General features: G+C 43.3%; 4 protein-coding genes across 4 annotated transcripts; 3 read left to right on the top strand and 1 right to left on the bottom strand.

Moving 5' to 3' along the window:
• Nucleotides 1-210: 210 nt before the first annotated feature.
• O0I10_001245 (uncharacterized protein) lies at nucleotides 211-2,778 on the top strand (the record flags this gene model as incomplete). Its single annotated transcript, XM_058481342.1, has 10 exons — nucleotides 211-807; nucleotides 863-927; nucleotides 1,014-1,103; nucleotides 1,165-1,435; nucleotides 1,499-1,756; nucleotides 1,820-1,895; nucleotides 1,966-2,051; nucleotides 2,127-2,230; nucleotides 2,370-2,653; nucleotides 2,711-2,778. 10 exons carry the CDS (start codon nucleotides 211-213, stop codon nucleotides 2,776-2,778), a joined length of 1,899 nt encoding a protein of 632 aa, XP_058347980.1.
• A 1,117-nt stretch (nucleotides 2,779-3,895) lies between these two features.
• On the top strand, nucleotides 3,896-5,216 carry O0I10_001246 (uncharacterized protein; the record flags this gene model as incomplete). The annotated part of the gene is made up of 5 exons (XM_058481343.1): nucleotides 3,896-4,081; nucleotides 4,174-4,257; nucleotides 4,327-4,454; nucleotides 4,534-4,864; nucleotides 4,929-5,216. 5 exons carry the CDS (start codon nucleotides 3,896-3,898, stop codon nucleotides 5,214-5,216), a joined length of 1,017 nt encoding a protein of 338 aa, XP_058347981.1.
• Nucleotides 5,217-5,614: 398 nt separating this feature from the next.
• On the top strand, nucleotides 5,615-6,568 carry O0I10_001247 (ribosomal protein S8.e; the record flags this gene model as incomplete). The annotated part of the gene is made up of 5 exons (XM_058481344.1): nucleotides 5,615-5,618; nucleotides 5,712-5,742; nucleotides 5,808-5,849; nucleotides 5,944-6,475; nucleotides 6,557-6,568. The coding sequence occupies 5 exons, from the start codon at nucleotides 5,615-5,617 to the stop codon at nucleotides 6,566-6,568; spliced, it is 621 nt and encodes a 206-aa protein (XP_058347982.1).
• An 81-nt stretch (nucleotides 6,569-6,649) lies between these two features.
• O0I10_001248 (uncharacterized protein) lies at nucleotides 6,650-10,252 on the bottom strand (the record flags this gene model as incomplete). Its single annotated transcript, XM_058481345.1, has 17 exons — nucleotides 6,650-6,759; nucleotides 6,835-6,952; nucleotides 7,023-7,289; nucleotides 7,349-7,692; nucleotides 7,755-8,028; nucleotides 8,085-8,262; nucleotides 8,320-8,429; nucleotides 8,484-8,592; nucleotides 8,647-8,921; nucleotides 8,972-9,088; nucleotides 9,156-9,273; nucleotides 9,332-9,448; nucleotides 9,504-9,732; nucleotides 9,792-9,857; nucleotides 9,909-10,019; nucleotides 10,077-10,103; nucleotides 10,168-10,252. 17 exons carry the CDS (start codon nucleotides 10,250-10,252, stop codon nucleotides 6,650-6,652), a joined length of 2,655 nt encoding a protein of 884 aa, XP_058347983.1.
• Nucleotides 10,253-12,698: the final 2,446 nt, after the last annotated feature.

Consider the following 12,698-nt stretch of genomic DNA (forward strand, 5'->3'; position numbering starts at 1 on the left):
ACTTGAGAGGTGTATTGGGAGTTTATACATTTACAGGCATTGAATGTTCATGAGAGTCTCTATGTGTGATGTCTTGATTTGCAGGGTGTGCATTGCAAAGGGGGTTACACTGCGCTACGGTGGCTGGTGGTAATGAATCTAAAACCAACCAGCCACTCTTGTCAAGGAGTGGGTCGCTGTTGCTTTGTTTTTCTTTCCTCATCGATCGGCATGTCGGCAGCCACTTCCAACAACACTCTGCAGGTTCCCAGCATTGAAATCCAATCAGCTTCTCAACAAGACAACGACATGTCTACTCCAACCCCCAACAGCACAAGTAATGCCTCTTCCAATGCGAGTGCAACGGCTACTCCAACCATCACAACCACCTCCACTACTGCCACCACCACTACCCCGAGCCCTGCACCTCGACAAACGACCAATCGACCTCGCACATTCTCATTGTCATCGTTGGTTGGCAAGACACGACGAGCTTACTCGGTCTCATCAGCGTATCCTCCTAAAATGATACATCCTTCGCTTGTACCTTCCAACCTTAAAGCAAACACCACTACCAGTAACCAGTTGGCAGTCGACAAGGATATATGGTTCCATGCCAAACATGTTACACCCACCCAACGACGCCATTCAGTAGCTGCTGCTCAACGCAAATATGAGGATTTCCAGCAAAAGATGGAAGAAGCTCCTCTTTATGTATTGGTGTCAACTTACTTGAACTACTTGGTGCTTATTCTACTTGGTCATTTGCGTGATGTGCTTGGCAAGGTGTTTAAACGTAAGGAGTACGCTCATTTACGAAACAACCAGGTAAATAAAGGCAATCCTCACGATGTATATATATTCATCAATGGCTCTCTTGTAGGGTTATGCTCCATTGGTCTCTGATTTCGATTCCTTTTACACTCGCCGGATGTATATGCGGATTCGGTAAATATCCCAATGCAGTAATGCACTTGATCTCTTTTGGTAAACCCAAAAACCTTACATTATCCATGTCATGTGAACCATTTTAGTGATTGCTGGAATCGACCTATCACCGGTGTGCCTACCCGAAAGACCCAGGTGCTGGAACGAGAAACGGATGATTTCAACAAGACATTCAGGTAATTCTTTGCATGGGATATCCCCTACATACAACATGGATGACTGATGATGAATATCCAGATTGACCGGACGCAAGATCGATGCTCTTAATTTTGCTTCATACAACTATCTTGGATTTGCTCAAGCCGAAGGACCTTGTGCTGATGCGGTGGAGGACACTGTGCGTGAATATGGTATTACGTGTGCAAGCACTCGCACTGAAACGGGTACCTTGGATTTGCATCGTCAAGTGGAAGCTCAAGTGGCTCGCTTTGTTGGCAAGCAAGATGCTATTGTTGTATCCATGGGCTTTGCAACCAACTCGACTACGATCCCATCACTCGTTGGAAAGGTACATTACGATTTGCAGGGGGAGATAGGATAAAAGTAGCTAACGTGTCGACTATTTGTTTAGGGTTGTTTGATCATCAGTGACGAGTTGAACCATAGTTCTATTGTTTTTGGAGCACGTTTATCAGGCGCATCGATCCGTGTTTTCAAGCATAACAACATGGGTGATTTACGTAACCTTTTGCGTGAGGTCATTTCTCAAGGTCAACCACGTACGCATCGACCATGGAAGAAAATCCTTGTGATTGTCGAAGGTCTTTACTCTATGGAAGGATCAGTTGTCAATTTGCCCGAGTTGATCAAATTGAAACGTGAATTCAAGGTAAGATCTTGGTTGTGTTTTTATTTGATTTGTTGACTGAATGCACATACACACACTTTTTAGTTTTATTTGTATGTGGATGAAGCTCATTCGATCGGTGCTCTTGGCGAACATGGTGGCGGTGTTTGTGATTTCTATGGTAAATTTGCTATTGCATGCATTGTTGGCAGCAGCGGCAGCGGACGTCTTACGAGAATGTTCTATGATAGGCGTGAATCCGAAACACGTTGATATCCTAATGGGCACTTTTACGAAATCGTTTGGTGCAGCAGGAGGTTACATTGCAGGCGACAAGGTACGAGCGTGGTGGTGGTGGAGAGAGAAAAATTGATAGATTCGCGCGAGCTGACCTTTTATTTGTTCTGAATAGGCAGTGATTGACCGCCTGCGGCTTACCAACCATTCCTTCCTCTATGCCGAGTCGATTACACCGCTTGTCACTCAGCAAGTGATCACCAGCCTGGGAATTATCAGGTAAATAGAGTCATCAGCGGAGAGAGAGAAAGAGATGAGCAAAAGGGAGATAATTATGGGGAGGATATGGTTGTCGGCATCCCTATCGGAACCTGCATACTAACGGAGATGGTGATGTTCTTTGATTCTTTTTCGATAGAGGTGAAGATGGTACGGATGATGGTGCAAACCGTATTCGACAATTAGCCGACAATGCACATTACTTCGCCTCACGGCTCCGTGAAATGGGGTTCATTGTTTATGGAGACGAAGGAAGTCCTGTTGTTCCCTTACTTTTATTCAATCCTGGAAAGATTTCTGCGTTTTCGCGCGAGATGCTCAAGCGAGATATCGCTATTTGTGTTGTTGGTTATCCCGCGACTCCTATTATCAGCTCCCGAGCTCGTTTTTGCGTATCAGCAGCTCATACCAGAGAAGATTTAGGTATGCGATACTACTGCTTATTCATTATTGATGTTGCTGACAATGGTACTTTCATAGATCATGCTCTGAAAGAAATTAGTGAAGTAGGCGATCTGTTGATGCTCAAGTTTAAGGAGCATAGTTAGATGCACATGCTTTTTTCATCATTGTCGTTTGTTCATCTTCTTGTTACTTTACCCTACATTCTGTATATACTCTAATGATGTATCTTAGAATCCTGCTTTTTCGTAATATTATGCAATAATACTTTTTCATTGATTGGATCTGCTACTATACTACTAAATCATCCATTGGCTGATTAGCTCGCTCACATCTTATTGATTGGCTATTGCTATGAGGGTTATGATTACGTAGAATGGCGTATTTTCCAATGTTCGCGCGAACAAATGATATACCGACTTAGCTACATGCATTTAATCATGGATCGACAAAGAAAACATCCAAAAGCGAATATGCAGTTGAGAAACAAAGAAAAGTACCGCTCTTTTTTCAGATCACATGTTTCAGCAATTCGCGGATGGTAAGCGTTTGGGAGCATAGTTGAAAAGAGATACAAAAGTGATGACTTGCAGCCACCTTGGGGGGTGTGTTAGTGGCCAAACGTGGGGTGATGTCAGGCACACGCGGCCACGGGCGAGCAAGAGCCACCTATTTGGGACAGCTCATCCTATTTGAAGATGTTACACAATAAATGGCAGAAACACACTCATAAGCTTTCGCGCGATATGACTATTGGGCAAAGTATTGACCCGGCGTTATGTGTGCATGTGCCTATATTCCCTTACATCAACCTATAGTAGGAGTAAAATGGGGGGTTAAAGGCGATGATGATCCATTTGCTTCTATATCCACACTCATCCGATCATTGTCGTACGTCGTCAAACAGTGAAATGCATGGACCATGTGTTTTCACTTTGTGGATCCGTTGTTTCTCCTATGCGTCCTTGTATACTCCTGGGTTACACCAAGCCGTGGTTTTCGCGCGACTAAAGACGATACAACGTTTGCTTGATAATGGATGATGCTTACTTCCTCTTTTTCCTTCGTTCATTAAAAAAGATCCTTTCAATTCTTGCAACGACCCATATTGATAGTTCTATCGTTTCCATTCTTTTTATATCCTATATTGAAAGAACAAGACAACAATAGAGAGATATGATGACCGATCCCTTACCGGCGGCTAATAGCCACCACCACCACCATCACCCTATATCACGTCGGTCTCATCAACCAAGAGTTGTCATGGGAGGCGTTGACACTCGCCTCTCTGCTTTTCATCAAACGTCGTCGTCATCTTCGCTTTGTCGACGTTCCTCTTCTTCATCCATGTCATCATCCAGTTCATCCGATGTTGATTTACGTAAACGGATACGGGAGATTTATCAAGATTCTTCCTTAGACAGTCAAACCAAGGCTAGAAAGATCCAGGTATGGTAATATCTCATATATATACATCTTGTGCACATGTTCCTCGAATCATACCATCATTGTGGATAATGATCTAACAAGTGAAATAATAGCGTCTCATGACGGCATCAGCCTCCCAAGCGAGTAAGCCCGAACCTGAAGCATGGATGGTCGATCCTCATGAGAAGACATATCATGTAATGAACAATAAAAGATGTTTGGAAAAAAAACATAATGCTCATCATACCATACATTGCTTTATCTAGGATAAAGGACAAAAGATTTTGGGTTGTGTACATTATGCTCGTAAAGCCAAGATCCAAGCTGCCTGTTGCAACGAAATCTTCCCTTGCCGGATATGCCATGATGAATCAAAAGATCACCCGATAGTTTGGTAAGAAGTTACATGCATCGTTTTAAAGCACGGATTGTAACTAAAGCTTCTCTTTGATGATGTTTCTTATATTCTACAGGCATGAAACAAAGAGCATGTTATGTATGTTGTGCAACACCCTTCAATCACCTGCAAAGGTGTGTGGCGAATGTAATACGGAGATGGCTCGGTACTACTGCGACAAATGCAAGCTTTGGGATGATCAGCCCAATCAATCCATATTTCATTGTGATGAATGTGGCATTTGTCGTACAGGAAATCCCGAGGATTACTTTCATTGTGCAACATGTAATGTGTGCATGACAATCAGCATGAAGGACAACCACAAATGTATCGAACGCAGCCTCGAAAGTGATTGTCCCATTTGTGGAGAATACATGTTTACAAGTCGAACAGCTATTGCGTTTCTGGTAAGTCATTGTTTTGGTACATTTTGAATCCTCATTGTGCTAACATAAAGTTCAATAATAATAGCCTTGTGGACATTGCTTACATAGATCGTGCTACACTGCCTACAGCCAAACTGCCTACAAATGCCCTACATGTCTCAAATCCATGACGGATATGTCACACTACTTTCAATTCCTTGACAGGGAAGTCGCCCAGCAACCTATGCCAAAGGAATACAGCCACTACATCTCACGTATTTTTTGCAACGACTGTGAAATGCGTTCCGACACACGATACCACTTTTTCCACCACAAATGCACTCATTGCAGCAGCTACAACACCATTGTCCTGCAAACCGATAAGGTTGCTTGATCCTCATTTTCAGGGTGTGCCATTTTGATATGTTTACATTTGATTTCCTTTATATGCTGTATACCCCATTCTTTGTTACCACCACAACCACCACCACCTCCTCCTTATTGATCCATGTACTATATCCAACGACACCATTCTCCTTTCCTTTTAAAAGTTCGTTCATGATTTCGTTCACTATGCCAATTTGTATAAGCAATTAGATATTAAAGCATGATTTTATTATATAGATGTGCATATGCGTAGTGTGGTATAGTGTATGGCAAGCAACGGCGTGATTGGCTAATAGCAATTTTGGGTTGGCTGGGTGGAAGTGTAGTGCGAGCTCAGGCAGACCGCCGGCCAAAGCAATCAAGGCAGCGCTACAGAAGGGACCTCCTCTTTCCTCACGATCCAATATGGGTAAGAAATCACAATCCACATCATCCATCCTCATCCATCGATGGAATGTCTTCATCCTTTGAATGTCGTATTGATCCATTTGCCACTATTTAGGTATTAGCCGTTCTTCGTTGAGCAAGTGCTCGTAAGTAATTTTTTGCGATTGTCTTTTTTGTGCCAGCATCACTCACATGGCCATGTCCTCTATAGCAAAACGGGCGCCAAGCGCACTCCTTACCGCAAGAAAAGAAAGTAAATATCGTTTATGGATGAGATTGGCTTGATCGATGAGGAGGATGAGGAGGAACAGGTAGACTAATGGGATGTGTGTGTCATTGATTGCTAGGTTCGAGTTGGGTCGTCCTGCTGCCATGACCAAGCTTGGTGCCAAGCGTGTCCACACTGTGCGCACTCGTGGTGGTAACTCCAAGTTCCGTGCTCTTCGTTTGGAGTCTGGCAACTACTCTTGGGGCTCTGAAGGTGTCACTCGCAAGACCCGTATCTTGACTGTCGTCTACAACGCCTCCAACAACGAGTTGGTCCGTACCAACACTCTTGTCAAGAACGCTGTTGTCCAAATTGATGCCACTCCTTTCCGTCAATGGTACGAGAACCACTATGCTCTTCCCCTCGGCAAGAAGAAGCTCGCTACTTCCAAGGCTGAAGAAGTCGCTGCTGCCGTTGCTCAAAAGTCCAAGAGCGTCCAAAAGAAGGTCGCTGCTCGTCAACAAAACGGTGCCGTCGACACTCTTTTGGATGACCAATTTGCTGCCGGTCGTCTCTATGCCGTCATCTCTTCCCGCCCTGGTCAATGTGGTCGTGCTGACGGTTACATTCTTGAAGGCAAGGAGCTTGAGTTCTACCTCAAGAAGATCAAGGTAAGATCATCATTGATTATGAATTTGGATATGCATACTGATACTAATCGTTCTCCCTTTTTTCTTTGCTATTCCTTATAGTCCCGCAAGTAAATGCTTGTTCAATAAACGCAACATCCCACTACATGCATCAATTGTATAAACACACGTCTTGTCTTTCATAGTATTGTTTATTCAATTGTTGAGAATTTGATGGATAAATCGTTCACGTTGCTGCTGTGCAAACAGAGGATTTTGTTCTTTATAATCGATTGATGGTCGAAGCAATACTGTAAAGAGTTGCACTGAAAGAGGGGGGAGAAACCAAGATCAATCAGCATTACAACAATCATAATCCATAAGCAGCCAAACCAACTTACCAATTTGTGCTATACGATCCTGACGACATGATGTAGGTGCATATTTGATGGCATCTTTCAAGAAGCTGGTAATATACAAAAGGACGTTGAGATGGATGTAAGGCAACTTGTCCTTGAACTAGGTCCCAAAAAGAGCAATGTCAGTCATCCACGTGCCTAATCCTGTATCCAACGATATCCATATATACCTCTGATAACGCCTCGACGCTTTCTGCAGCTTTCAGCGCTTGTTTATACATGTTGGTTGGGATCACTGGTTCTGGTAGACATTCAAGGAATGCCACAAGCACATCGATCATCGAATTTGCGCCTGTTGTATCATCATCTTCTTTGGTATCATCCTCGGAAGCACGGCCGCTCAATAGAACATGGGTATCAAATTGCTCTCCAGTGTCAAGACAACGACGAATATAGTTTGACACCACGCGATCACCACTTTGCAAGAACAATGATTCCTATACCAACAACAATAATCAGGACACCATAAGCACAAAGCAATAGTTCATATACGTACAAGGCATAGCATGTTTTTGTTCCACAAAAAGTTGAGTAAACGCCATAGTTCTTTAGGTAGTGTAGCTTGTTGTGGTGAGGGTTCGGTTGGTTGTTGCTGCTTTTTCGATTTCTTGTCGGAAGGTGCAGTAGCTGCTTCGCTGACAGGCAATGTCATGAGTGCCAATTGATCCAAGTACACGCCAAAACATGTAGGATGATAAACCCCGGAGACAACGATAAAGAAATCCTTTCCATTTTCCAAGCGTAATACGAGGATGCTGTCAATCTTTTCAGTGCCTTCATTGAATGGTGTCGAGATAGTGGGATCTATCAAGATCTCAAAATGAAGCACCACTTTCTCGCCTAGCAACGTTGTATATCAGTGAATCACACACATTATGGCAACATGGAATGAATCTACATACCGGGTCCAAGGATACCAGACATAGGGTGTACGTGTAGCCATGAGGGGCATGCTTCATTCTCATCCATTTTGGGGATAAATCGGAAAGGTGCCAGCACCTGCCCAGTGTTCTCAAGGATGAGAGTGCGTTCTTTGTGCTCCATAAAGTTGACATCACCAAATTCGACAAAGGAAGAGGAGATTTGTCCCTTGGTGATATTATCCTTGGTTTCTGCCAATTGTCGTGCCAATGCTGCTTTGGTATCTTTTTGCTTCTTGCTGTCTATTTGGCGGATCTGAAAAGGAAACGTAAGATGACGCATCAAAAGAGGATGATGGCATGAATGTTTACCTGCAACTCCATATGTGCATACACAGGCTTGTGATCACTTGACATCATCTCCATGCAATTGTCGTAACGTTCAAGTTTCAGGGATGGGACACGCTCTTCCTTCATCTCGCTTGACATGGGCACCCGCTCCTTCTTCCACAAAATACGATCCGTCCATGAAGGTGCACGTCGTTTTGCACTTAATGATATGGATCAGTATTAAGGCTACGTATGCATACATGTATCAAAGGCTCACCTTGTATCGTATTGATTGGTTCCTGCATCAAACTTGTAGGTGGGAAGAAAATCGATGTCGCCTTCATCAAACATAGGGAATGCTCTACCCGCTTTTCGTTCAATGGAAAGCTAAGATGGAGTTAATATCGATATCATCTCTCACAATACCATTTTCCTCCTTACCTGGTCATAGTCCATCAGCTTGGCTACTTGCTTGCGTTCTAAGCGGGATTTGATCTCTGGCTCGGTAAGATTGATACGGTAATTCAGATCTCCCAACCAAATCAGAAAACTACGTTTGACATGTTAATGTCATGTGATGCATCAACAATGAGATCCCACTTACTCGGAATGAAAAACGGATGCCATTTGTGACCAATCATATTTGACGCCTTGATTTTCAAGGAACGAGACACCTTCATCACCACCATCATTCCAAGAGTGATCAACGTATGATAAGAGCGGATCTTGCTTATGCGTAAAAGTCAACCTCTTGCATATCTCGGCAAAATCTTGGTTTCTGCGATCGACTTGGTCTGTAAAAGCTGCCAGATGCGAACCAATAAAGCACAAATAGCTGTCATAGAAGCGTAGACGAACACCAACACCACCTTTGTTGCCCTGTTTACGGGTCGTCAATAAGAGCTCCTCATTCATCCATGCAGACTTACGATCATGTTCATCAATCCTACGCCCACATAGTTTGTTTCAACTTCAGTGATATAAGGCTGGTGCTTCTTTTTGGCAATGACGATAATGAGGATTGTCACGAGTTGCTGTGTGGCCACCTATCGATTATCCCATAATGGATTGAGCCCTCATCTCTTACAAAAATTCATGGATTTCCACCATTACCTTATAGTATTCATCACTTTTAGTTCCCAGAGCGTCAAATATCGCTTGAACCCAGGCGTTCTCCTTGGTAGGATCATATCTGATATAGGCGTCTTTGTTCGTTTCCATTTCTTGCAGGCTATACAAAGGAGGCATTCGCATGAGTCAAAGTCGCAATCGTGATACTTCAAACATACCCAATGACATAGAAATCAGGATCAAAACCCTCCTTTGAATCGGCATGATCAACAAGCCATGTTGCCAATGATTCCGATGGTAGACTTCCATGCACGTTCCAGGTTCCTGCAAAAACTCTAATAGCATTCCCATGTTAACCCCTTTTACGATATAACCTTCCTTCATACTTACTTTGCTGGTTCCCTAGTAACGAACTCATTCTCTCTATCCATCAAGCGAGCATTGATCCAGTGCCTTTTAGCTGCTAGCGCAGGGACGTGGTTTGCAATCTTGGAAGCGGCACGTGAAGCGGCACGTCGTAAGCTGACAAATGCTTCTGATTCAGTACGTTGCATAGGCAAGACTTGGGGAAGGCTGCTGGCAGGACGAGGTCTTCTCTTAATGCTTGGCTTTTCTTCGGCTACGAAAAAAACAAATCAATAGGTGGACATGTATCATATCTCCATCCCCCATTCTTACCACCAAATTTGCCGTAGGCATCCATCCATCGATGAGTATTTGACTCTTTGCAATATCCATTCTTCCCTATAACAACTTGTGAGTATTTACATGTGATAACAATATAGTAATACGTACTTGCAGTTTCAGTGATAGTACGCAGCTCATCCAGTACGATCATCATGTACTTTTTCTCGGGGAAGGTGGCATGAATCTCCTTTCCATTTGAAGCAAACGTCACCAAGAGATCTGGAATCAATATTAATGGGTGGTATTGGGGTATCTGGATCGCTTTGACATTTTTACCTTGAGAAGAGTCGTTCGAATCTTGTGCTACATTGGGTAAATTCAACCTTGTTTAGTCCAAACTACCTGACAGCTTATGAACCTATCTTACCTCTCTCGTATCGAAAGTCTTGATACACAGGCAATGATTTGAGGATAACAGCTGGCATATCATCGGATTGTGTTTGTAGTGCCATCAAACTATGTTCGTGCGTGATACGTTAATATGCGGTTGAATTTTCGGAAGCGACCTTTGGAGTGTGAGTTACCAAGCCTCATCGGCCCGGGAGACGATGGCAAGTGATTGAGTAAACGAATTCGAATGTCGAACGGGACGGCTGCTATTGTCAGAGCAAAGTTCAATAGGAACGCAGTATCTATCCAGAGCATTGTCGTTAAGGAAAGAAGCAAGAAATGAAGCATCTTTGAGTGGCATAATGTCGCGAAACAAAGGATATGCATTGAATGGTGTCAGGTCGAATGACGATCCTCTTGAGCGATTCCGGTACGCTGTTATCTATGGTTGATGGCTCCTTATTGTTGCCCGGCGACGCCGTATCTTTGGATGGTTTCACCATGTTGTGGAAGGTCTGCAAGAGATGCTTCATTTGTGCGCACTGGCAAGCGGATATTAAAAGCATTGTAGCACGTGATCCCTATCGCTGCTGTTGTCCTCTGTCATGTCGGCGACGCCATATAAAACCGAAATGAAACAGGCACACACCTTATGATATAGGTACCATGCAAATGCTATGTCGTGATACTTTATAGTCAATAACTTACACCCATCTTTGCGTATCGCGATTTATAGATGTATCTCTCATTGCCCATTCCACTTTTGCTGGTATTCATTAATTAGTACTGCTCATGCTTCTAAGCTAGCTGCATTTCAAGACTAGTAGTTTTTAGCTAATACGTATTAACACTTATACAATTGTGTAATGGATTAGGCATTGATTATGGAATAAACAATGGTGAATGATCCGCTTTGTTGGACAATACATGCATAACTGTGAAGCAGTAATAAACTGGGCTCATTGTTAGTTGCCACCACTATACATGTAATGAGGCTGTAGTACACTCATAGAGCTACGACATACGAAGATACGAGGTGGAGCGCTGAATGATTTTAATTTTGTCACAACGTTGTATGCCAATGCACTTTATTATTAGCAAATTGGATCCTTAACGAAAGCTTTGGATTACATAATGGCAACCAAAATAAAGGTTTACGAGGGGATCAAACGACACGTTACATGTAATGTGATGATACTTGCGGATGATACAACAATACGGCAACAGAGTATACAAACATACCATGCTTGCCATGCGCTTCCTTTAGCAACCTTATTATGGATCCCGATGTGCAATAATGGGCTGTAGTTAACGCTACCTTACTATGAGACCAGGAGGTATTACGGAATCTTTACGAATAGCTTTGTCCCTTCCAGTCATGCAAAATGGACTGTGTTACACCAACCCGCCCCTCTACATCTTTTGCTCTGTCAGGATCCAGCGACTTGACAATAAACAAAGACCATCCTTCATATAGCATCACGCTTGCAGCATAGTGAAAACATAAAGACAGTCATATCTCAAGACTTTACAATGAAGTGTGGTGTCTTTAATAGAACAAGGTTACTCGCCGGGGTGAAAGGGATCTTGTGTCAAAGTATGAAGTCCATCGTGGCCATTCCCAGATTTCGCATTGTCACCACCAGCCAAAAATATTTTTTGGTCGTCGACGAAAAAAAATTCAAGAGGTCGACCCACTTTGGCTGGTGGCGACATTGCGAAATCTGGGGTTGGCCACGATGGACTTCATAGTTTGACACAAGATCGCTTTCACCCCGCCGAGCAACATCGTTCTATTAAAGACCCCACGTTTCATTGTAAAGTTCGGAGATACAGGCACCTTTATGTTTGTAAGCGTGATGCTATATGAGAAGCGGTCTTTGTTCATTGTCAAGTAGCTAGACCCTGGAGAGCGAAAGATGCAGAAGGACCTCTTTGGGTAACTCAGCTAAAAAGTCAGGACTTCAGGGACAATGCATGACAGGTACGCAATCCTCATTTGCAATGCATGCATTGGCAGCTAACAGCCACTTTTGTGTATTCCCAACTTTTGTGCATTCTAGTGTAGGTGGACGATGCTCCTGCTCTAGACATTCATTTCCATGATTAAAGTAGGTTGATCCGAGCTGATTTGGTTGAGTTACGCTCACACAAGATTACATCGGTTGAGCTACATCGAGCGTGCTTGATGTCCAGAGTGATGTAACCTCTCTTTGACCGCAGCTCAGTCAAATCAGCTCGGATCAACCTACTTTAATCATGGAAATGAATGTCTGGAGCAGGGGCATCGTTCCCATGCAGTGGATCTCGGAACAATGATGAGTGGATAAAAGTGGCCGTTAGCTAGCAATACATGCCTGTTCCTAGATGATCAATAAAGTAATTATACATCGACCCTTTCATTCATGCAAACGTAGCTGTGTTACACAACACGACCCTCTGCATCTTTTGCTCTGTCAGGGTCTAGCTACTTTACATTAAACAAAGACCACTCTTCTTATAGCATCACACTTACAAACATAAAGGTGTCTGTATCTCCAAACTTTACAATGAAACGTGGGGTTTTTA

The sequence above is a fragment of the Lichtheimia ornata genome (assembly GCF_029851405.1).
Source record: "Lichtheimia ornata isolate CBS 291.66 chromosome Unknown scaffold00003, whole genome shotgun sequence".
NCBI lineage: Eukaryota > Fungi > Mucoromycota > Mucoromycetes > Mucorales > Lichtheimiaceae > Lichtheimia > Lichtheimia ornata.